The sequence below is a fragment of the Pelecanus crispus genome, chromosome Z, assembly GCF_030463565.1.
Source record: "Pelecanus crispus isolate bPelCri1 chromosome Z, bPelCri1.pri, whole genome shotgun sequence".
In the NCBI taxonomy this organism is placed as follows: Eukaryota; Metazoa; Chordata; class Aves; order Pelecaniformes; family Pelecanidae; genus Pelecanus; species Pelecanus crispus.
Window position 1 is genome coordinate 29653023 of NC_134676.1, and position 26357 is coordinate 29679379.

General features: G+C 35.6%; 1 protein-coding gene across 3 annotated transcripts in view; it reads right to left on the minus strand.

The window, feature by feature from the left end:
* Positions 1-3249: 3249 nt before the first annotated feature.
* Positions 3250-26357, minus strand: part of TNPO1 (transportin 1) — a 60879-nt gene continuing 37771 nt past the window's right edge. The window contains exons 9-24 of one of the 3 annotated variants that reach the window (XM_075725912.1): positions 25334-25394; positions 24506-24674; positions 22250-22402; positions 20866-21091; positions 17411-17582; positions 15819-15905; positions 15217-15324; positions 14855-15013; positions 14674-14761; positions 13484-13582; positions 13169-13264; positions 10228-10303; positions 9336-9435; positions 8329-8403; positions 5374-5516; positions 3250-3849 (exon numbers count right to left, since the gene is read on the minus strand). In XM_075725912.1, the coding sequence (XP_075582027.1) occupies positions 5409-5516; positions 8329-8403; positions 9336-9435; positions 10228-10303; positions 13169-13264; positions 13484-13582; positions 14674-14761; positions 14855-15013; positions 15217-15324; positions 15819-15905; positions 17411-17582; positions 20866-21091; positions 22250-22402; positions 24506-24674; positions 25334-25394 (1777 nt within the window). In that variant the 3' untranslated portion in view covers positions 3250-3849; positions 5374-5408. Of the gene's footprint in view, positions 3850-5373; positions 5517-8328; positions 8404-9335; positions 9436-10227; positions 10304-13143; positions 13265-13483; positions 13583-14673; positions 14762-14854; positions 15014-15216; positions 15325-15818; positions 15906-17410; positions 17583-20865; positions 21092-22249; positions 22403-24505; positions 24675-25333; positions 25395-26357 lie in introns of those variants that run through there. The other 2 variants (XM_075725910.1, XM_075725911.1) reach the window with 2 other exon arrangements.

Sequence of the window (26357 nt, forward strand, 5' to 3'; positions counted from 1 at the left end):
TTATTAGCATGTGTTCTGAACAAAAAGGGTACAAGAGTATTCACCTGAGATAAAGCTAGTATTTGAATATTTCTAAGTAGCAATGAGTTTCGCTTGAGGAAAGCCACTTGAAGTTTTAAAATATACATTTTACTATTATACAATATATGCAGTTTAAGTAATTAAGATTGATGCTAACATAAAAGTCCTAATAACAACAACAAAAAAAATCACAGTGTGTATCAATATTGTTAGTTACAAAATTTATGCTACTTCATAACTTTTAAAAATTATAATGATTACAAATTTTAAACCCATTCTTCTAAAAGTGATCTTTTGAGTACAAGCTTTAAGGAGCAATAAAATAAAGCATAAGAATTAGCTTATTACAATTTAAATATGTACATATTCACTGATTTAGAAAATAATCAAGCTTTGGAAAAAATTTACAAAATTGATTATTTTTGCTTGCACTGGTTAAAATAATGAACTATTCTAATTTTTTTCCCTAAAAGAAAAAAGCTATTTCCTAAATGTGTAATGAAAAAAAATTTAGTATTGAACTTCACTTAAGACTAATTTAACAGCAATTTAGAACTGCCAAAAAAGATGCGTTTATAAGGATTTTAAATACACTTTCTGTTACCAACTTAGGTTGATCAGCAGCTTTTGTTCACTCTCAGAATCCTTCAAAAAGGGAAACTCAAAACAGGAAAAAGGCATATATAAAAACAGTAAACACTGACCTCCTGAGGTTCCTACAACAAAAATATTCAAGTAGAAAATCTACACCATTACTTAGCAGCGGCTATTTCTGTAGTTTAGCACACTAACAGCACTTTATTCAGTGTGTAAGGAGCAAATGAAGTAAGCCGTGCTTTTAGCATGCCAAGAGGCAGAAACACTGGAATGTAACAAAGACAAACTCACAATTCTACCAGTATAAACATTCAGTCAACAATCAAGAACTGTCACGACTACACCACAAGAATTAAGATGCTTTTTATATATCCCATGATGCAATAATTGAATTGTAACTGTTAATGCTGATTCAGAACTTTTCTTACCACACATTATACCCTAAATGGCTTCTGCAAATCTCTGCACTATATTATGCATTAGGAATATATTTGCTTTAAAATATACCATGAGAGAACTTACTGATACAAAAGACTATTTTGTCAGTACTGTTTATTTCTGCCTTATTTTAATTATTTTCCTTGCTGTTATACCAGATCAGTTCACATCTGTACAAATACCTATTAAAATACATATGTACAAAAGTGGCATCCTAAGCTAATCTGAGGTGAGGTGGAGTGGTTTTATTTGGTTAAAGGGGCTTTTTGAAATTTAAGAATTTTAGTTAAACTCAGATTCTAGCTGTTATGCTACAGTGTTATTTGGGTAGGTTTTCTATTCTACAGATTTTTTAATGTAGTTTCTCTGAAACTCCTCCCTAATGTTCAAACACACTCAAAATTAAAGCAAGTTTGGGTCTAAAATAATATCCCACGTTGCTATATTTTAAAGGTCTGGGTTTTTTTTCTTCCAGAATTTAGTTTTAAAGTGGTTTTAGTGACTATTACTAATTTACTTCAGATTTATTAGTTAAGAAGGAATTTCATATTTGCTACCAAAGCCATGTAATTTGAAAGCAAGTTATCACATGCACTTTTGACCAAATTGAATAAATACTATGTACTAGCATTACTGAATGTACTTCACACAGTACATGTCCAAACTATTCTTCAGGCATAATCCATTAAAATTTGCAAAGCCAAAAAAAGAGGGGGGACATGTAAAACATGCATGCTATCATGCATAAAAAAAAAATCAAAACTCTTTAAACAGCATTTATAAGTTCACACTCACACAGCTCAAACTTCAGTGCAATGGCTAAATCATTCAACAGTCAAAGAACAGAACCATGCAAAGAAGAACAAGTTCTTAAAAAAAAAAAACCAAAAAAAAACCCCCAACCAAACAAAAACCCCCAAAATTGTTATCCAGTATCCATTCTGCAATGCAAAGGTGAGAAACTAAATCTATAAAAAGGCTGTTATGGCTTAATTTTGTTTTGCAGATTAATTATGCAGCAGTTGAAAAATGGAAAGGTGTGGCTTCACCTCTGACCAGCAGAGTTAAAAATCTCTCCATTTTCCTTTATCATCATGGGATACTCTTTAGGCAATCTAAATTATTAAAAACTTGCCACTTTCAGATGGACACAAGATCAAGTGTACCAGTTAGGATTTCACATTCACAGTACATAAGAAAATACACATGGAAGGAAAAGTAAAGGGTTAACGTAACAAGGATTTATTCACAGGAATACATGTAAGTAGAGGAAAAAACACAACAGAAAAGCTAAACAAATGAAATGAAGAGGATCCAAACCAACTTTCACTCCGTAGCTTTAAACTTGCACCCTTGTGCATTTAACTACATCACAAAGGGCCACCAACATGCGCCGATACAGTGTAGATACCCTGCATTACATCCATTAACTTAAACATCTCTTTAAGATCATGCTTTGAACAAAAAGAAAGCATAGAAGGTAATATGTTGAGTGGGAATAAACACAAATATAGTAATCATGTCATCAACTTCTACAATTGTCTTTATGTGCCAACTAACATTTATGCAGCCTTTAACGGGTCTTACCATGTAACTCATGTTTAGAGATTCTGATAAAATCACTAGTATATAACCATGCAGAAAGCACATCACACTGACAGCACAGAGGCAAATATTTTGCACAGCTATATCAGCTTTCCACATTGTGCAGGTTACACACAATACAATATCAATCTTATTCTTAACAGATCCTAAAAAGGTATTTCAAGGCCTAATTGTTAACTACAGTACTTTATATCTATATTCTTAATAAAAAGAAAACCCACAGAATCTTAAAAAAGGAATTTCAAATGCAGGGCTATATTGAATTGGTAAACTGCAACACAAAACTGGCGCAACATAGGTAAATGTATACCAATTTCACTCTATGTGATGCAAGCATGCTACTTTCCCACTAATTTAAATTACTTCTGATCACTATGAGCCAGAACGCATGCCTGAACCTTAAACTTCAAGTTAAGAATAATGCCTTACTCTAGAAATTAAATCTAATGAAGTACAATAATCAAATCATATCCACTACTTTCATTCTTTTTTTAATGTAAAAATTAAGATTTCAGTCTTTCCTTTGAAATGTCCCTCCCCTTACCCCAAAAATAAAAGGAGTGACTCATTTGGCAGCTTGCAGATTGCTTCATTTTGTCCAAGTTAACCTTTATTAATTTACGATGGGGTTTCTATATTGTACACTGCAAGTGCCTGCTCCTAATACAGACACAAGCTGCATTCTTCATTAACATGCAAATACCTAGGAATCCCATCAAGCAGGATGAAATAATGTAGAAAACCCTTACTTAAAAAAAACATAAAACAAAAAGAAAGCCTTTTACTGTTTGTGACCCCCATTCTTAGGTTTCCTTTATTGTGCGCAAAATAGTTTTCCTCTTTACGTATCCCTATGGTTCAATTATATGGTTCTTATTTTGGTACAATTCCCCACAATATTCCAGAATGTGCTGTTTTGTGACTAGATTCTTTTTTTTTTTTTTTTTTTTTCTTCTTCACATCCAGTGCAGAGTTGTAATAGGAGACAGATTTCCACCCACAAAGGCTCCAGATGTTAAAACATTTCCCAACATCGACTTAATACAGTGACGGCAACACCTCCCTCCCGCCCCTCCCAGTAGGGTTGGGATTGTACTGTATTCCCTACTGGTTTACCCTTCCCCCCAGTAAAGGGTAACATTTTCCCTGGGTGCAGAGGCTCCCTCATAGTCTCCCAGACTGAAGGACCTGGAAAAGAAAAAGATAAAAGTATAGTTAAATCTTACCTTGAACCTTAACTGACAGATCTGTGCATAAACAAAGAGCTTTTTTGCCGTTTTTAAGCAGCAGGTGCCAACCTTTAACTTAAAAACAAATTTATGCCTAGGTTTTCCCTTTTAAGTCTGTTTAAGAAAAGAGCCCATTTGTATCAGGTAAATTATTATTCATGAAACAACAGTGTATGTTTTAAAGCTACACGGACAGTTCCACTATTGTGGCTAAGCTTAGATTTAAGATAAAAGCAGTCCTACATATTCTAACAAGCTTTTCAATTTTTAGCACAAAATTATGAGGTAGTTATGACATTGAGAAAGAATATTAAACATATTGCTAGTGATCTAACCACTTCACTTTTAGGTGGATTAAACAAGACAGCCATAGTGTCTCCTCAGTTCAAATTGAGAACAATGGTGGATTTTATCCTTTGGATTCCTCTTCTGACCCTTATGTTAGAACTAAAATGCCCTCACTGATAAATATGTAAATGTTTGAAACTGGTTTATTTTTAATATATTGTTCAGATAAAACATGTAAATCAAACAGGATTTCTTACGTCACTGACTTTGAAAAAATCTTAGGCTATCTTTTAAATAGTTGTCCATTTATCAATAAAACAGAATTGAATGATTCACTCTCATAATTTCAGTAAAAAAATTCTTAATTCACCCTCTTTCTGAGTAGTATAATAATCTCTTCACAGTATCACACTACTTCACACATAGGAAATTTGTTTTATACAGTGTGCACAGACAGCATACAAAGCAAGGTGGTATAATAATATAACTATTCTAGAATGCACTATCAGTGTTCTTTGCTGAAGTTGAGTCATTCTCCACACAGAACTATAACAATTCTGAATTGATGCACAAAACGGAACATGGCAATAATAAACATATCAGCCCCCCCAAAACATCAAGCTCTACAGTTACAGTAGAGTTATAGATTAGCGTAACATCTGTTACTCAGTGCAAAGATCATCTAGTATGTGGTTAGGAGTATATTGGACTTCCCATGGCTACAATATGTTAACAAACTTGCTTTCCTATCCCAGAGGAATACCGCTGCTTGGACCACATCTGCCATCTGCTAATTTAAAGACATAAGGGAGCCTGTGCCTTTAGATGGCTTAAGGATCACATTCACCACTTCGCTTATTAAGCCTGAACCAGCACTTTGTTATACCTAGACATCCAACCTTATCTTGATACATCTTATATTGTGTGTATCATACACTCACTTTTTCTTTCTTTGTCTCTCTCTGTGAAAATAAAATAACAGAGTCAGACAACTGCTTTTCCTACAGCTACCATCATTTAGGTATGCTATCATCCGTTTTTTTTTCTTCTTATAGGAAGGAAAGTTATCTCATCCAGCATATCTGAAAAATTCTAGTGTGATGAGTTAATTATAATGCATATATAATTCTTTATAACGCAAACAGGGAGGAAGTAGGTTACACAACTGTTTAGTAATGAAGATTTATATGCTTACCTCTAATTATGGGACTGCAGCTACAGTGCATGAGGTTAAACTCCATAGTAAGCTGCAAGGCGCTCTTTTAAGGGAAGAGGAAACTGGTCAGAGAAACGCCTCCAATTCTCATCCCCAACTTGATTTTTAAATCCATGAAGAATCTACAAATGAGAGGGGGGAAGTCAAGATAATCACTAAACAGTAGATACATGATCATTATTTACTAGCAACATATGCAGTAAGCCACAAACTGCTGGATTGTACATCTGTCCATTTGAATTCTCAAATTTAATATTGAAATGCTACTGAGAAACAAAAGGAAGTCTAGTAATGTCTTTCTTAACTGAAATGTTTTTTCTTTCAAGGGTGATATATAGAATATAGCCACCCACACAAATTGGTGTATACATATCTATATGTATTTTTAATGAGTAAGGTGATTTACAACCTTGAGTTAAGCCATTTCAGAATACTAAACATTTTATCAGTTGACACAGTTTCTGTATGTTAAGATTACTGTATTCACATTTCTTTTTCAAATGTGTAATATGTTGTGGGAAGAAAGCTGAGCCAAAACTGCAGCCAGCATTTGACAGAATGAATGCCTGTCTGTCAATTTCTAGCACAAATACAAAAGCATGCTGTGAGACCTCTGTTTTTTCCATGGGACCTGCAAGACAACATTCACTAAAAAGGAAGCTGTTAAAATCTTTTGTATTTTGAAAGAACAGGGATCCACAGTCAGTGGCAGTCAAAAGCCAGTGGAAGAGAAAAAAACCAAATCTATAGGTTTCAGTCTGGACCTTGCAATGTAATAAATTAACTGAAAACTATGCAAATTAAATGATACGATCAAAAAGGTGTTAGTATGTTGGTTGTGAAAACAGCGGGTTAAAAGGCAAACAGAAAGAACAAAAGCAGATGAAATGGCTCCTCATCATAGAAAATTATGCCAAGAGAGTCTAAAGTTTTGTTTTTCTTTTTAAGTTCAAGGTTACTGAACTGTGGAACAGTCTGTCGTCAACACATTCTCACGGAAAAGGCAATGTTAAAGTTATAGCTCATGGTACTGAGTTTACCCGCAACACAACACTTTCAAGTAGAGATGTTCTTAAACAGGATGTAGCAGTAATGACATTACAGCGTCGCCAGTTAACTTACTGCTTTTCTCCCTGAAAGAGACCATCCACAAGCAGGCTAATGTCTCTTTCCTAACCCAAAGAGTCAGATTAGCCAGCTACCAAGAAACTACTGAAAATCTAAGAATGTTCAGGTATGACAAAAGGAACACTTTTTAAGTCATCTTCCAGGTGAGTTTTAGGAAGTGAGCTTCAGCTACAGTCTTCAGATACTTTGTTTTTATAAAAAGTGATAAAATTCTTAGGTTATGTGTCAGATTTCAACACTGGCAGCTCATCTACCCATGCTCTTGGAAATGGTATTTTCTCTCTCAGCTCTAGTGCTAAAAAACAAACCAAAACAGAACAAAAGAAGAAACACTGGACAATCCATTTTTTTTCCATTGTTCCTGAAAGGCATAATTATTGTTGGAAAAACATCTAACTGGACTACAGCAATCATGTATTCATGAGGAAGTAATCTAAAAAAAGTGCATGCCATCACTTGAAGAAATCTTTGGCTCCTTTCTTGTATGGCAAAAAGCACAAAAGAATACACTTGAAAAAGCAAGGATGTCCTTATGCCAAGTGACCAACAACCATTGTGTCTAGTTTGAATGCATTAGATCCCACATGGATAACTTGGAAAGAATCTGAAAAAGAGGAACCTAACTTACTGAAGCAAGTATTCAGTGCAGAAATACACAGTGAGACTGCTTTGGACAATCATCACAGACAGCATCCTGGACCTTCTTTTAAGCTGGTAAGTATTTGCTGTTCTCTTCTGCTAAGGCTACAATACTCATAGCTGTGCATTTCCTCGACCTGATGTTCCTTCAAAGGAGAACGGTTATCTGAGAGGCTAACTAGGACAGTGAGATTTCTGTCTTTACTGTTAAAGATGGGATACAAAAGTTCTAGCTTCTGTTCTGATGCTCACACATGGCATTACTTGAAGAAAAAGTGCCAGTGCTGACCCATGATCCTAGTAAATACTCAAGAATATACTCCATTTTTGCTTTAAGAGGATTATCATGAACTTTTGACATACATTCTTTCAAAAAACAGAGATTTCACTTTACAACTTATGAGGGCAGCCACACTACTGAACAGTAACAGCATCTGTTCACAAAACTGAAAGTTGTTGGGTTTTTTTGGTTTGTTTTTTTTTTTTATCTAAGACACTACTGCCAAAACACAATATATCACATTATGGGTGGGGGTTTTTACCTATTTTACACAAGGCAAACAGTTCTTTTACTTAAATTCTATTGACACTTTGTCTAGGTATGTATTCTTATGTAAACTGTACTTTAGTTTCTTGAAACTTGCTCATCCAGGAGGGATTCTCAGGATGATTAAGCAATCCTGAAAACTTATTTTCGGCAGGAGTAAGACAAACAGATCAGGATACCATGGAATATTTTTCATTTGCGATTTTCTAGATATTTCTCCAAAATAAATGGCAAAAAAGTCTTGAACCATACAAAACTAATTTTTTAGAAAAAAAATCTTAAATGTGGTATGAACTCTCCCTGTTCTTCCAAATGCAGGCAAAACATAGTAGGCTGGACATTATGAAAAGCTCTTTGAGGACAATTATCCCTTCAAGTAAGATCTCAAGCGAACTTTTCAATACTGTTAATAAAGTTTGGAATAAACCAAATGCATATAAGAAAATACAGGTTGAAAAAAAAGTCAGGATTTTTATGTTGTTTTGTCTGAAAATTTATGACCTTTAAGCCTCCACAACCGCAAATATAGTAAGTGCTAACAGTGGACATAGAAAGCAAGAAAAAAACAGAGCATCCAAACCAACTGCCATTAGGATATACTGTTATATTAGAAACATTACCTTACAGAACATGTCTCGGAGATCATCTTTTGGGCTAATCCACGATGCAACAGCATCACAAAAAAAAATAAAGTCCTACAAGATTAAACAATCACATAGGTTAGAAACCTCAATTTATAGGTCTGAAAACAACGCTTGATGTTCACCCTATGAAATACACAGGTCTTTGATCCTAATTCACAACTGCTATTGTTTTTCTGTATTTATTTTCCAGTTAATTCAGACAATAACAGTAAGTTATTGTACACCTAAGTGTTCAGAAATAGAAATAGCTGAGTGTAGGAATAGCTTTGTTTAATCAGGTTTTCAATTAAATAAAACCACAGTTAAAAAAACGCCAAATCTCTCCTCCACACCACACTTGTCTAACGTTAATTCTTTCAGTACACATACCAAATTCAAGAACCAATCACCTTAATAACAAGCAACAAACTCAAGACGACAGTTGCAACACTCTCTCTCTCACACACTTCCAGTTGGGGAAAAAAGCTGTTGTATTTCTTTAAGCATACCCAGAAGTTTCTTCTGGGACACACAGAATGTTTGTCATACAGGTACAAAACAAAAGCAACCCCAAAATCCCTATACTTAGTTCATCTCCTGTCATGCATAACCTCCTACTACACCATTAAAACACCAGTCTTTAATCATTAAGTTGGTAATACACATGGTTTTGGGTAGGAACTGAGGATAATAACTACAGAGAAGGAGAGATGGGATAATGAAAACAGTCCTTAATTATCTCCTCCCCTTAAGCTATGTGAAAGAACACATGAAGAGCAGAAGAGGGAAGTGCTAAGTACAGAATAAAGCATAAGTGAAATGAACTGAAAATTTCAAAACATGGTAGAGTCTTAATATAAACATTTTGGCCTCCTTGACCTCAAGATAAAGCTACATCATGTACTGCAGAGAATCACGTCAAGCTAAACTTCTTCATATTCCATATACAGCTTTCACTAAATTTCACATGAGTAAAGAAAGTAAGATCTATTCATGTATCTTACTTGGACTACTCCACTGGGGTTGACCGAGATCATGGTACATATCCCACGGAATGCTGAATCCTTTTCCTCATTGTCTCTTATGTTTCGCAGAGAGGTGCACCTAGCAAGTTGGAGAGCAAAACTTAGCTAACTCAATTACTTTTTTTTCAATCAAGTCAGAACTAGATGACAGTATTTGATGGAATAAGTCACACTGATAAGACGATCGGAAACACTATCTTGAACAGTTAGAAAAACACTTGTTGCCCACAGTCTTTACTGGCATATTCCCATTAGGCATCATCTCCAGAATCTTGTTCTCCTGTTGCACTATATACAGTTAGAAAGTGTGACCTGTATTCCATTAAATACAAAAGAAACATGTATCTGAAATATTTATAGAAACTATCATTATTAGAAGCGGAACATATAATACTATCACAGTATGAATTATGTCAGATACCACTTACAGAACAGTTATTTAACTTTTACAGCAGCAAGCAAGCTATTTTATACATAACAAATCTATAAACATATATTCCTTACAGCAATTCAAGCCTCAGACTGAATTTTAAGTAAAGTAATGCACGGTTTAAATTTTACAGTATTTGCATGCATTGTATTATCATTCTGGTGGATTTTAAAATGCTCCTTCATAGTCAAGCTTTAACACAGCAAGCATGTGACAATCTTATCCCATGCATAAATTAGTCGTTAGCCACAACATAAAGAATACATGACGGTGCTACTAAAAACTCACAAACCTGATAGGACAAGATTAGTCACATGGTTGGCAATGATTAAGGATTGAGATTTTGTAACCAACTGAAAATATATCTAAAAGTGAGATAGAGAGAAGAAAGAAAGAGAGTGAAGAAAAATGAATTAAAAAAAAAGATTGAATAATACACACCAGGGTCTTATAAACTGCTGTAGCATGGGGGCCACCTCTTGAGGACAAACGTAACCAAGACGACCAATTGTTATTGCTAAGGTAACGCAATCACGGTTATACACCACCAAACGCCAACCAAGACATGAGCAAATGAGGGGGGAGGAGAAAAAATAAAGAAAAAACAACAAATAACTCAGAAACAGAAACCAACAGAATCTGTGTATGATAATAAACATAAGATTTCACCAGTGCTGTTTATTACCACCCCCTAAATAAGAGGCAGCAACATATATGGTATACTCTCCAGGGTAAAAGAAAAACTGAAGAAGTAAATGAGAGAACACCAAAAACACAATTTAAAATCCAAAGGCTTTCTGATATAAGCAGTCATTCTGCCCTCTTCAGAGTAATCTCTTACAGTAAATTTACCTACCATATATTTCAAAGTTTTTGTTCAAATGTACTATTATGTATACTCTTGTTAAAAAGGAATTAACCATTTTCAGTTTTAGTATCAAGTATTCTAAACATTTTATTTTTTTCAATATTTAGAATTCAAGATTTTAATATATCTACTCTATCAGTAAAAATACATTTATAAATACTTTTACATGGAAAATATTGTAGTCTATCTAAAAATGCTAAATAGATGAAACACTTCTCAAAGAGCACAAAATATTTGTTTTCTTCACAATCTAGTAGAGAATTTAATTTAAAGTGACTGCAGATTAAATCTTTAATCCCAATATTTCTCCTGTTCACTAAAGGCTTCCTCATACAAGTCATATAAGAATCTGACTTCTGATACCAAGGTATAAGGACACATGAAAAGCAAAATTGCTTCATCAGATGATTAGGTAGTTTGGTCCTTTGTTCCAAGGGATAGACTGAAGAAAATATCATCATGCAAATGTGTTTTAATGGTGTTTGCTCAACTCACGAAAGATTAATCTTTAGAAAAAAAGGGGGGGGGGGGGAGGGGGAATAATGTATCAGGATTACTTGAAGCAAAATACATGAATAATACTAAAATCCAGCAGATTTATATGAAGCAGAGAAAGGAAACCTATGTTCAAGGGACATACTATGCAACACTCTAATTAACAGGCATTTGCCAACAGTTTCATGAAACATGCAATAAAGCAGATGATGCTTTCTCCAATAAAAGTTTGGTGTAGGATATATTAGCAGTTTGAAACGTACTCATTCCATGAAAGCTGCAGCCCACTGGTAGTGTACTGTTTTGCCCTGATGTTACTCAATTTCAGTGTGCAGTGTTTAAAATTTTAGGCAGACCTAACTTATAAAATTGCATTTGAAGTGCTACTTTCAAATGAAAATACACTTTTAAGTTTTTTCTGTAAGTTCTTACAGCTACAGTCTGTACAAGTAACAGTAATCTCTGTCAAAGCTCAACTTTTTGGCACGTACTGGTTATTTTCTATGCAATTACTTTTACTTAACGTGGTCTCATGTTTCCATAGCTCATTACATAGCAAGCTAAAGCAGAAAACAGTAATATTCTTGCACATACTAGTGGCATGCAGCACGATATCCCACAACAAACTTATAATAAGTACACCACATTCAACATTTATTTGCGTTATGCATCCACATTTAAAGTAACCATTAAGAGAATTAAAAAAAAAAAAAAAAAAAAAGTCAAGTCAGTGTTTGGATGCTTCCAGAAATTCTCTAACAATGATGGAAGCAAACATTTAAGTACTGGATGCCTCTCAGTTACAGGTATTGCACATCCATCAGTGCAGAGGAAAAAGGCAGGGGGAAAGAAAATTTATATTTCTATACCATTCCATGTCATATTTCACAAGTAGGTATTTGCTCCAAAATTATCTTCAAAAAGCAGTGCCTATAATACACCAGACAACTAGGTAATTTTTCCTTCAAGTTCACCTTCCATACTAAATGGGGGGATGGGGAGGGGAGTAGAGAAAGTGCAGCTTTTAAGTTTAAAGAATACTGGAGGAAAAATATGCATTGAAAATCTCTCTCCAATTTTTCTCTTGCTTAGCTCAAAAAATATAACCGTAGCACTGAATTTGCATAATTTTCAATCATGTCAGGTATAATGACTAAACAGTCATTTTCTGAAAAGACAGTTAGTTTTCAAGCAGGAAAAAAAACCAAAAAGACCCTCAGTTAGTAAAACAGTAAGCCAGAAACCTGTCAAATTATTAATAAAGTTTTGCTGAAGTATGGAAGGTGCTCTTCATACCAGAACGTGCCCTCTATAAATGCAAAAGAAACAAGCCTCAGAAATTCTGATTCAGTAAGGCATTTGGGGATTGCTCCCAATTTGGAAGGCAAAGCTGTGGGCCAGAACATAAAACATGCATGCCATTATTAGAACTCTTTTCAGAAATTTGTTATTAAGTGACCAGGTAATAGAAGTTATACATAATTTCAGTTATGTTGTGGTAAAACTGCCATCACAGATCTAGATTTTTGTGCATGTTATTACAAGTTTATCTTAAAAAAAAAAAAGGAGTGCATTTTTTGTAAATTCAAAGAGTTCATTATTTGTTTTATATACGCCAATTACATTTGTTTCGAACACTAGACATATATATACAGTACACATGTAAGGACATGCATATATTAAAATCAGTGTGAACTAAGTCTTTAAGTGTTACTGCATACATTTGTCATATTCAATACATAAATAAAACTGGAAGAATACTTAATTAAACAGATGATAAATAAAAAAAATGTTATAAAAGTGAGAAAGCAATAACTTTAAGAATCTAGATATATGATACATGGTTTGCTGCAAGACTGAGACTTGTAAGAGCTTCTGCAAAACAGAGTTGCTTTTGCTTATAAAAGCCAAATACATAGCAATAAAATCAGTTCTGGTGTGGTTCCCCTATGCAAATTTTAAATCATTATAAAAAAATCTCTAATTCCCTTTACCATGTATGGGTCAGTTTTTGGGTACCTGTGTTCTCTAACAACGTCTTTGGTGTGTTGGGTCTGTTAATTATTTCTACAAGCTGGTGCAACACCATTGGAATATAAGGCTGCATCTCTATACCTGAAACAGCCAAAGAAAAAAAAAGATTCAGAAGAAAGTGACCATTAATATACATAATCTAAATAGATCTGATACATTGAACTTACTAACGAGGACAAGAATCTCAAATGTAATTTAAATTCTAACATGAAAGTATCACTAAAATAACCCCCCCCAAAACACCCAGACAAACCATGCTACATGTGCAAAGATTCAAAGAAAAAAAAAAATAAATCTTACCCATCTGGATGGAGATTTCTCCAATTGCCCAGGTGGCATTGTTACACACAGAAATGAATTCAGGGTTCAGGTTGGTTCCCAAAATGGGCATGAAATCAGCTAGAAAGAACAACATTTTAAAATCTCATCACACAACACAACCATCTTGTCCCATTACTGGTAAGTTCACGGTGGGAAAATTTTTTTTTTTTAAAAAATGAGGTAAGCGTATTTAAATGCTTAGAAAGTGTTACACATGAATTAACAAGAGCTATATTTCTGCTACATATCAGATTAACCTGGATTTTAGAACCTAAGAAGATCAATGCAAATCTTTTCAAATTATGATTTTAAAATGTTTCTAATAGGATTTATCTTTATATAACTCTAGAAACCTTTTTTCTCCCCTTCCCTTGCTGGGGTGGGGGAAGAGAGGGGAAGAGGGAAGAATAAAAAAAACACTTCTACAAGTACTTGCAGTTTTATAACACAGTTGAACAACCCTCAAATCACCTGGATAGGTATGTATTCAGCTATGCTTGAAAAAACAATGAAGCCTAGAAGGCAATCATGTCCTTGATTGAATTTTAAGAAAAAATTAGTCACAAACATAGAGTATAACATCTGCCAAATAAACATTAAATTCCAAGCCTATCCAAGCATTCATTTGGCAAGCTAAGTGTATCTCAAGAGTATCTGTGGGAAGAGACAGCAAATATCGTGTATAAGTGTATAACTGATGCTACTTCCCTACTGAAATTAAAAACAAAGCAAAAAACCAAGCCAAAACCTACCCTCTAGCTAAGTTTTCTACTTTTTGTATATCTATATATAATTTTATGTAACAATAGATTCTAGTAGGGGAAAAAAAGGCTATAAATTCAAGAATTCATCAAAGCAAGCAACTATTCTAATTGAAGTCTAAGTAGACCTGTTCTGCTATATTGCAGCACAACAGGTAGCTTAATAGTTAGATTATAAAAATCAAGGACAAAAATTAACTTTTGCACTGTCTGCAAAAATAAGAACATGCCTTTCAAACACACAGTTCGAAGGAGAAAAGACTACAGACACTTGCTGTTAAAGGAAAATGAAAACTTATGCCACCATGAAAAGGCAACCCACAGAATAGGGACCTTAACAAATGGCTAAACTAGCCTCTTACCGGTTTGTAAAACAAGTTAATTGTTTAATATGTAAAAGAAACATACCAATGCAAGGCTTAACATGCTGAAAACACGCCTTTGTCAGATCACCTAACAATGCAAAAGAACTCTGCCGCACCTCAGGCATTTTATCCTGAAGAGAAAAAGAAGAAAACAAATGACAATTCTAGAAGTGTCTCTGATTCTCTTAAGAAAGTCCTTGAATCAAACAGGTTACTCAGCTCACCTGCATGCATTGGTACATTAGTGTCAGGATATTGCTGCGAGCCACTAGCTGTTCAATGTTGCCTCCAAGTCCTTCAGCTAAACCACTGAGTAAATCAAGAGCCACAATCATGAAATCTTTATCTGGAGCCTCATATTGGTCTGGCTGAGCATTATGCAACTGCAATAAACAAGTACACATTTTCAAAATGAGTATTAGATCTCCTCAGGGGTATGTATTAAAAAAAAGTTTCAGAACTGCAGCTTTATTTAGATATTAAATGGTTATACTACAGATCTCCCTGCAAGCCTGTAACTTTACATATTTAATATATTGGTTTAAGGAGATATTCTGAAAACATTGGAATAGCAATAGAAAAATACCATGGCTTGTGTAAGGGTCTTCTGCACCAGATTCACACAACGCTGGTACACAGGTTCACAGTATGGAAGGAAGCCAGATTGCAAGGCAGTAGCAACTGACGACAGGCACTAGAATTAAAAAAAGAAAAGAGAGAGAAGAGTCAGTATCTCACATCCCTAAAGTGCCTTTTACTTGGGAGAGGTAAATTAAAAGATACTGGCCCACATGTAACTGATGAAGTAATCCAATCTAGAAAGGCAGTACCAATTAGCTGAGCCAAGGCAGCTATCAGCAAGTTGTTACTCTCTCCTATATATGCCAGTTGAGAAAATTTCTCAGCAGCAGCATCTTCTTAGAGGTAGCCAAGAAAGTGCATACAAAACCAGTTACAATAATTCAGCCAGCACTTACACTAAGCTTCAGTATCTTGGCCATGTACAAGCTCTAACATTACCGAAGAGTTTTGAAACTAATTTTTCTAGAGGTCAGAATATTTTCTCCATAGCAGGAAATACCTAACACTGTCAGCTTTTATAGTCATACTTCCTAGTAGGAGCACCTTTAGTAGAATGTGTAATTCCTAAAAAAAGTTGCTAAAAAATATTCAAATTTTAACATTTACCTCTAATAAAGGGAAGAGATCCTTATCTTCATCCTTCAACATGTTCCACTTCTGGATTAATGGAGGCATTAGCATCTGAATATATTCCTGTTTAGGATGAAAATGCATCAGCTGCTGAAACACTTCACTGCATACTGTTTTATTTCAAAGCTAGGAAATGGATGTATTAAGAATTGATATATATTCTACTTCTTCAGCAAACAACCCGAGGTACCATAATTCAGTCATTGTTACAATACATAAAAGCAGTTTAATATTAGAATTTACAATTTGCAACTTAAGGTTTTTTGCTGAGGCACATAAGTATCTTTGGAGAGTCAATCTTTTCCTCCAGGTTTGGTTTCAGTCTAGCAACGTTTAATAGCTGCCTGGGTTGTTACAAATCTATATGATTGCCTCAGGGCCTATGGAAAATGATTTTACTAGCAATGCAGCCTGGCTATGCATCTGCCACCTGCTTTTCTCAACCATTTCCCATTGCCCTGATGCTACAGCCCTATACCCCAAGTTACTGAAACTTCTTCCTCAAGCAACTAACCATCCATGATGTATGGATGTAATTTCCCATCCCTGCAGAAGGATGCATTTACCCATTGTGTATAAACCTGTTGCATCTTCCATGCCACTGCAGAGCCATAGTCACAAGGACATTGAGCAAGATATCCCTATAGTGCTGTTGCTCTCAGAAGGTATCTAAAGAGCCAACAGATGCTGCCAGCTACTACTATGTCCAAAGATACAAAATTCTAAGTCACTGAAGAAAGTCCCACCATCACCAAGAGGTCCCATTTAGCTTCCTCCTGGTACCATCAAATGTCAAGGTGGCCAGGGCCAGAGAGAGACTGAAAAAGAGGGCCTTTGATGGTGTAGGGTCTTGGATGGCAAGTAAAATGCCATGGACACAACTCGGATTGTTTTATTCTAGTGTGTTTACGTCATATGAAGAACTACAGAGAAATAAAACAAATTTCAATAACCATCATAAGAATAACCATCATGCACACGTGACATGTATGCATGTTCTATTAATTAATACACATACACTAACGCCCCCCCCCATATTTGCCTATGTGTAATCTGTGCTTGTCCAAAGGACTCTGTGTTTTTACATATAAAATGAATGCCTGTCTCACTTGCTGATACAGCAATTTCTAGTGATGATGTGCTCCAATACACTGGAAAGAGACACAGAGAGCAGCTTAGCTACACTGAAAGTGGTTACAAAATAAAGTGTGATCAATAGAAATTAAAACACACATTCCACCAATTTCTCTAAAGTCCTATTTCATATGTATATTGATATATGTATCTCTTCTGAGCTGAAAAATTCTGAGCACAAGAAAAAAAATCATGATGGGAAGCATGTTTCACAAGCCACGACACAGGCAACCATTTATTCAAAATGGCGAGTATTTGTGTAGTAGGCAAATTACATGCAGTCTATGCATTTTATCTGTTAATACTTAGTGTTTTTGAAACCTACACAGAATACCAGCATTTCTAGTTTATAACACGTAAAGCATACTACAAAAAACTCCGAACCAGTTTTTCAGTTATGATGACTTCGTCTACAGAACTTAAGGTATACTCACTGGTTTATTTAGATGGTGTCCTACAGAATCTGCCAGAGTTCCTATGGCATCATAAAGAATGAGCAGGTTTTTATGCTGGTATTTACTAAATGCAAAGACCAAAGTGTCAAGTATATATGCAAGATAAGGAACAAGCTCTGTACAAGCCTCCTCTTCTAGAGTAGCAAAGGCACTGAGGGACAAGAAAACAGGTCAGTTAGTATCTTGGAAAAAACAAGACCCCAAAATGCCCCACACTACCCATTTCTGTTTAAACATAAAACTGTATACAGTCCTCAAATTCATCCAACATATGTTTTCAAAATGGTATTACTGAGATAACCTCGATCTATTTTGATTGAACATGTAAGGATTCAACTCTTACACTGTGATGAACAAAATTTAAAAATATTGCCGTAAACCCTGTTATATATATGCAGGAAGCCCCCACTGAGAAAAGCATTACTGTACACAAGTTACAATATGCTAACTGAAGTAGTAGGAACCATAACAAAAGCTGTTTACTTAAGATAAAAATGGCCCACTATCTTTAATGTACACTGTAGCTGCACCTAGAAGCCCTAGTGCTGTGTTCCCAGTCCACCACCAACATCAGCCTGTACTCTCAGCAGTTCACTACATAGAAAAACAGATACAGAAAGACATGGGAAACTAAAAGCAAAGACAGAGGATGAACAATTTTTGCCAGCCTTGGTCAACACACACATCATGACATGGAAAATTTTCAGGTTGTCTGTCAAGTGTTTGAACATAGAATCATAGAATCGTCTAGGTTGGAAAAGACCTTTAAGATCATCCAGTCCAACCATTAACCTACACTACCAAGCCCACCTAAACCAATCAAGGGTAGACTAGACTAAACCATATCCCGAAGGGCCACATCTACCCGTTTTTTGAACACTTCCAGGGATGGGGACTCCACCACCTCTCTGGGCAGCCTGTTCCAATGCTTGACTACCCTTTCTGTAAAGAAATTTTTCCTAGTTTCCAGTCTAAACCTCCTCTGGCGCAGCTTGAGCCCATTTCCTCTCGTCCTATCACTAGATACTTGGGAGAAGAGACCAACACCCACCTCACTACAACGTCCTTTCAGGGAGTTGTAGAGAGCCATAAGGTCTCCCCTCAGCCTCCTCTTCTCCAGACTAAACAACCCCAGTTCCCTCAGCCACTCCTCATAAGGCCTGTGCTCCAGACCCTTCACCAGCCTTGTTGCCCTTCTCTGAACACGCTCCAGCACCTCAATGTCTTTCTTGTAGTGAGGGGCCCAAAACTGGACACAGTATTCGAGGTGCGGCCTCACCAGCACCGAGTACAGGGGAACAATCACCTCCCTGCTCCTGCTGGCCACATTTCAACAGCAGCATTGAAAAAAAAAAAAACCACCCAAAACAAACCAACCCACACCCCTCCCGCCATGCTACTTCAGAGAAACATTAAGGAAAATAAAAAATTATGAGCTATTGAAGATTCACTGGCCTAGCTTGTGTCAACAACATTATTATTAGCCTGTCCCTCCACTGAAAATGCATGCATCACCACATGAGATGAACAATCCCCTACTAGCGTGCCACCAAATACAGAAATGCCTTTTTCTTAACACAATGCAACTGGAACACTAAGTGGCTAGCATTCTTATTTTATTTATTTATTATTTTGTTATATTATTTTGAAGTATTCTTTCAGAAAGGCATAAGATGTGAGCAGGAAAACATGTTTCAGTAAAATACCTTTTTGGGTGTCACCAAATAAAGGAGCAATTTCTCAATAGTACAGAAATGAAAGTTAGACATCTGCTATGATACAGAAGTTATCGATGAAAAAATCCAGTATCCTACGACCAATTTTCGAGTTGGTAGACATTAACTGTCTGTACAACTATTCACTGCAGGGATGCAGCTTTTTGCTCCTCTCCAAGAAGGATCTGTATTCCCATGCAGTTTAGAAAGCTAGCAGGTATGTCTTGACTTGTAACAGCTCTACATTTTCCTTGAAGTGGAATTTACCGTTTATTTTTTAGCTGCAACAGTAATTTTAATGAATCTCTGCTCTAAAGAAAGCATTTCAAAACATGCCGTAAATCTAATATTGATCTTCAAATAAAAAAATCAGGTGTATTGTTATTTTTAATATTCCCATTTTATCTCTTTCTTATTACTTTAACAGTTTCCACTGCACATTGCATTTTCTTCATAAGCACTACATGAGGGTATTTAAGAACTGCAACACAGCTGTGTTCAACTACATGCACATTTCAGCCACGTTTTGGACAAGCAAAGTATGAACAGAAATGTGGGAGTTTTGTTTGTTGTTGTTGTGTTGTTTTGTTTTAATAGAATCTGTTCATAATCCGATTCCTTGGATCTGAAGATGTGTGAAGCAACTAGTCTTATACCACCATTTTGCTGCTCATTCAGGAAGGAACAGAAGACTACCACTACGAAAAGACAGAACGGAGCAGATATTAAAGCCCAACAAATTTGCTAGCCCAATGTTTGAAAAGGTTTAGAGTCAAAAAGGAAGCAGTGTTTAATCATCAAATCTTACTAAGTACATTTCATTAAATTCATTGTATCTGTTCTCAGGCAAGGATACATCTACCCTTTTTGTGCAAAGCTTAGCACAAGAACTCTGACCTCAGCCTTGTTCTTAGGCACTACTGATATTTGAGGGTGGGGTATAATAATAATAATAATAATAATAATAATGATGTTTCAAGTGTTAGGCATATAATCAGATGCAGATCTAACTGCTTCATGAAGAAAGCTTCTTGGCAGTCTGCTGTGTACACTCCTGCCCCACACAAACCGACATGTAAAAGCTTTATTTGATGAGCTTCCTGCACAAAAGGTGCACCCATTCCCATTCCATAAATGGTGTGGCCATTAATGAGGCCATTGATTTATTTTATTTTTTTAAAAAATATCAGCAGACAAGGGTGAGAAGGGAATCTTATCTCCCAGGATCTCCCTTCAAGAGAAAGAGAAAGAGAATATCCCTCAAAAAAATCATAACCCAAATGTTTTGGTAATCTTGAGCTAAATATAAACAACATCAATAATCCAATGATAGGATAGTTTTTCATTGCAATCCGTATTGACCTTGTTCACAGGCATATTTAAAAAAAGCCAGATTTCTGGACAATGAAACATCATATATTGAAAACAAACAAGTGTTGCAAACAATTTCTTTTACTACTATAAATTATTTAGTTTGGTGATTCATATACTCTGAAAACAAACCAGATGAAAAATACAAATTAACTTTTTTCGTGTTATTACAACTCAGAGTAATTTGTGCCTACTCCAGAAGATGCTGCATCTATTCCAATTTAAAAGAGAAAGAAATACATTAAGAACTAGAAATGGAGTCATACATTCATTGATAAAGACATTAAAATAGTTTCCCATGAAAAAGCAGTGTCATGGACAGTGCTTTTTGCTTAAGCTTTGGCTTACCTGCAGGCAGCTTCTTGTACTCTCTTGTTGCTATCCAGGATACGCTTTAGCAACTCAGTCATTAATGGCTTCAAGTATGTGTCTGGGGGTTGACTAACTACCCAGTGTGCATAGCGACTAAGAGTCCAGCATGTAATGGAGCGTACAAGAGCCTTTTTGTCGGAGAGGCACTGAATAAGGTGAGGGATCAGCTCAGGAAGATATGGAATCATACCCTGCATGCAGCCTAGAAGAAAAAATACAGCTATCGTAGTACCAGAATTAACAAAAAGTTCTATTGTTTTCTATTTCCTAGAAGGGACATATTTTCATTCGCTATCACACAGGAATACATTTTAACAATATACAAGGCAAGTGTACCTAATTTATATTAAATCCTGAAAAGAAACCTTACGTAAACAATAATTAAAATCCCCAATTAAATTACATTCATTTCAACAGCATTTCTCCTCCAGTGCTTCCCCACTCTCCAGAAATTCTGCTTTATTAAATGGAGTATGACAAGTGCATGCAAATAAAATGAGTTTATAAAGCTTGGAGGTCCTATGTCAGTCTACTCAGAATAATCAAGACAACAAGCAGAGAAACACTTGGTCTTGACAACAAATCATCACATCATTAAAAAGGATTCCTTAAGAATTTTAAATTTCTTCTTGTTTTCTCCTAATATCATACAAATACTGACCAGCAATAAAATCTACACATTTCAAGTCAGCAAGGGCAGTAACACACTGAGATTTGCCAGAAGTACTAACTTTTACCTTGCTTGGCTTGAAATCAAAAGCAACAAAAAAGTTTTCTATTAACAAAGAAAAAAGTATGTTCACTAGGCACTGTGGGAAAAGAAAGATACTCCAGGCATGGACCCTAATGCATTTCTTCAGCTTGCAAAAGGGACAGAGATGCTGGAAATGCAGGCAAAAATCCAAGCAAGACTGATAAGTACAAAGGAATGGAAGTTATCATATTTAAGTTGGAGAACCATCTACAAAAAGCAGCTCAGGCCACTGAAGTCACACGAGTGGTGGTCTTCATTTCTGAAAACACTTAAATGAAACGTAAGGCTCAAATTTTTAAAACATTCCTCTTCTATGAAATCAAGGCAGTATTTCACTGGAGACCAATAAATATATGCTGCAGAGTTAAGAAAGGGAGAAATAAGAGAAATTATCTAAGATGTTTAGCCTCCCAAACATGCAGAGATTGGAAAATGAAAAATTAAATAACTGCAGTCACCAATTATTATATGTTGAGATTAATCCCCAAAACAAAACCAGGAAAGGACATATACTTGTTTGCCTAAGTAAATTCACTGGGAAGGAATCACAGAGCTGCTTTAGAACCAATCAAAAATTCAGCAACCTGATATACACTGTTGCCTTACCTTCAGCAATTGCTCCAAGAACAAGGATACCAGATTCTTTAACTACCCATTCAGGATGGAAGAGCAATTCCTTCAAAAGGGGCAAGATGTGTGGCAGAAGTTCATCACGAAATACATTGGCTAGGACATCTAGAGCAGCAGCAGAACATTTCCCTGAGGGGAATTAACAGTGTTAATCTCTGCTTATTATACAAGTAGTAGTATTTAGGCAATATAATCCTCATTTTAACTTTGAGCTATCAGTGGAGTCTCAGGGCATTAGGAAGAAAGATACTTCCATCTCATTACAATACACAGTGATCCACTGTGCTCTGATGCAAATCCACAGCTCTTAGAAAGCCAGTTTTGCAGCACTTAAATAGCCACTAAAAGGACTTACACATTGGGAATATTAAAACACTTACTGACAGGAACCACACCATTATACTGCAACATTATATACACTATATGATTTCAGTATGGTGTAACACTAAGGAAGAGGCAAAGACTGTGACATGAATGTAACGTTGGAGAAAATAAGGAGGAATGGCCTAAAAATATTAGCATTTGATTCAAAAGAAAATGCTCAAACGTGATCCATGTCTCAAAGCAAAAAAAGGCAAAATCATCCAACTCTAGAGACTGAAAGGAATTTGCTGGCCTCTGCTCTGAGCTTTTATACCTTACTCCTATTCTGTGATGCACCAATATAAAGAGGAACACCTCAAAATTTGTTTGAGAGCTTTAATCCCATATTTTTAGCAAACAAAAGCTCATAATAGAAAAATCAGGAACAAGTGCAAAACATGATTCAGAAATCCTTACTCTGTTTTTCTGCTGTGGTGTTGTCATGTCTAGAAAAAATAATGCTAAAGTGGTTTTATAAAGAATGCTTATATTACAGAATTTATACTGCACTTCCTGCTTATTGCGATCTCAGTTCCTTCTTAATCTGTCATAAAGGATCCAACTCGTCTCATTAGTAAGCAATGCTGCTAATTGTCAGGCTACGCTGATGCTTCCTCCCTGTTCAAATTGGAAGTCGAATATAGAAAACTGTGTAAGAAATAAGGCACACAATTCTGATTTTCAGATAACCCAAATTGTCTCAAGTCCAGATGACATATGTCAATACAGATTTCTCAACTGTTCTGCTCTTTCTCTTTCAGTCCACCATTCCTGGACAATTTTAGCTTCCTCACCATCTTAATCAAAACTCTGGACCAGAGGGCACCCTCTGTCATTTCAGCTATCTTTTTCAGAAAATATGTATTTAATTCTGCAATCTCTACACACAGCAGTAACAAGAACAGCATCATGAATCTAAAACTATACTTTTTTTAAAAAAGAGGCTTTATAGAAACAAGCATATTTGCACTTGTATTTTTTCCTAAGATAATAATAATAATCATAATTTAAAAAAATCAGATATGTCTCAAAATTGTTTGACCATAAGCTTCAAGGTATCTGCCGTGAAAACTCAGGGCCTTGGAAGAAAAAAAAAAAAAAAATTATGTGGGTGCATCTGAGTCTCAAAACATTATCCTACAATGAGGTTGTTTGCAAAGTATATTTAAGCCAGATTTGTCAGAATTTCACTAGCTATTTTCTATCACTGAGCCTAAAAATCAGTTTGTGGCAGTTTCTTTCGTTACCACATGGCCTATTGGCCTAAAGGTCCCGTGACCCATACACAGGGCATCAGAACTGTGGTTTCGTCACATCTATCTCTTCATAACTGAGATGCTATATTCTGGTCAGAAGCAAATTCCTCACATAGAAAAGAACTACTGGTAATGGCTGTCAGTAGTAGCACGTTCACATGGAAAAAAAATCCAAACCAAAATGAAACACACAAACAAATTTTAGAGGAAAGAATGAAGTAAAAGAAAGCATTATGTTTCCTCCAACTATCAATGTGCGATAGCTTTTTTTTTAAACGTAAGTTAAACAGGTGATACATGATCTTGTAGAATTAAAATTCTAAGTCCAAAAGTTCTGTTGAATTGCATTCAGTAAATGTTTGTAGCTCTGCCATATTCAAAATAAGAAATAAGCTTACAGATGGCTAGCCTTTGCCAACACACTTACATAGTCAAAGTGTCATCTGAAAGACTCTCCTTCCACCCCATCCACCAATTATGTCAGCAGATAGTTCTTTTTGTATTCAAAAGCAAAGCCTCAGTATTCCTATACATAAAGTCCTCTTTTTACTGTGGCTTTTGTATCATGCAAGTAGCTCTATTTGAAAACATTTTAGACACTACGTTGACATACTTAAATTCCAGTCAGAAATAGTATCATCATCATCAAGTTCATCATCATCATCATCAGCATCTTCAATACCATCTTCCTCATGTTGCTGAGCCACCGTCCGTGAACGATGAAAACGAGGTCTTATGTCCTGTTCACTATCGGGAATAGCTTCGTCTTCTTCAACATCCCCCTGTCATCAAAATGTTTTATCAGACAAACTATTCCAACTATATTGCTCAAGGAAGTCAAGAATGTAGTTTTAGTTCAAGATTTTATAAGTATATAAAAGATTTCACATCCCACTTTGTGCTGCCCAGCTAACTAAAAATGCCATTATTCCTGCATTCTGCTGCCACATTTACCAGAAAAATGACAGGAAGACAGAAGCAAGAGAGGTAAGCTTCTGCAGAAAGTATCCTTCTTGTTAAGAAATTACTCTTGATGGGAATGAAATAGAAAGAAGTAGTGATAGAGAAATTCTGGTACATAGACATAGTCTAAAATGTAGTGATGGAAAAAGACATGTATTCAATTTAGAAGGCATTAGGACTAATTCTAAACCCTTCTTTTAGGCTGCATTGTTGCAGTAATTCATGTGTAATAGTATCACAGCTCTGCCTAAGCTGCGTGGGAGGGGACAGGGGCAAAGCAGGAAAGTCTGCAGATTATTTTCCAACAAACACGGCAGCAGTCCCATTTAGTATTTGGAACAGCACACCTTGCCCAGAAAGTTAATTCTCCATTAAACAGATGGTGCAGCAGATATGCCCATTCTGGTCTGAATCATTCTGATTTACAGGTCAGAAGCTAACCAGATATCCTTACAGAGTAAAAGAAATTGATGCTCACCTTCAACAGAATAATATCGATCTCTGAATATTTCATACCATTTACCAGCACAGGTATCAGCCTACAAAGGAATGTTGATACATGTCAAAATAACACATAAAAAAGCAAGCCAGTTTTCGGTTACCTGGGCCACAATTTTAGTTGTAACCCTCACCCCCCCAACCCAAATTAAAAAAAACACCTTAGACTGATAAGAAAAGCTAGTACCTAAACCAAGCTCCATTTCATAAGGTTCATCAATACTTTGTAATCTGAAAAAGTGTTAACTTCAAATTACAAACTTTTAACTAAAGGTAGCCAGATGGCACAACTGAGTTTTCAACTTTAAAAACCAGATATTCTTCCATATGATGAATTTATTCTGAAGCACCTTTCAGAAATTAAGTCTAAAGGTTTTCAGTAAGAACTCAAACTCCCATAATATGTATGATAAACAAGTACTAAGTTGGCTCTTACCAACAGGTCTTGTCACTTTATTTACTTGTGGCTGAAGACTCTACCTCACTGCTCTTAAAAGATGGAAGCCTAACTATATTAAGCCCTCCTATCCTTTTGTGATTACTTCAATAAGACAAGTCCCTAACATTGCAGAGATCTTGACTGATCTGTATTAGGATTTCACTTTGTTATTAAATGGGTTATGGCTATGGGAATCCAACTGTACAGATGTATAACTAAAAAAACTACTAAGGGAAAAAAGTAAAATATTTCACATAAAAACACATTCTCCTCAAAAAAAAAAAAAAACCCACGCATAAAAATATATATTATGAGTCAAATAAAGCTAATAATGAAATCACCATGGACCAACACAGCACCAGTGACAGACTCAATCTCTCTATATTCTGCAGCTGAGGAGTATTGTTTTTGAAGGTACCAGGCCAGCAATAATATTCACACATTGCAATGGCACATTACCTTCTGAACTTTGAATGAAGGAACGGTAACTATTCACATTAACACCAGTTCAGTGGCATCTCTGCAGCATACTTCATGAAGTATATAGGAGCTTTGTATTTTATAA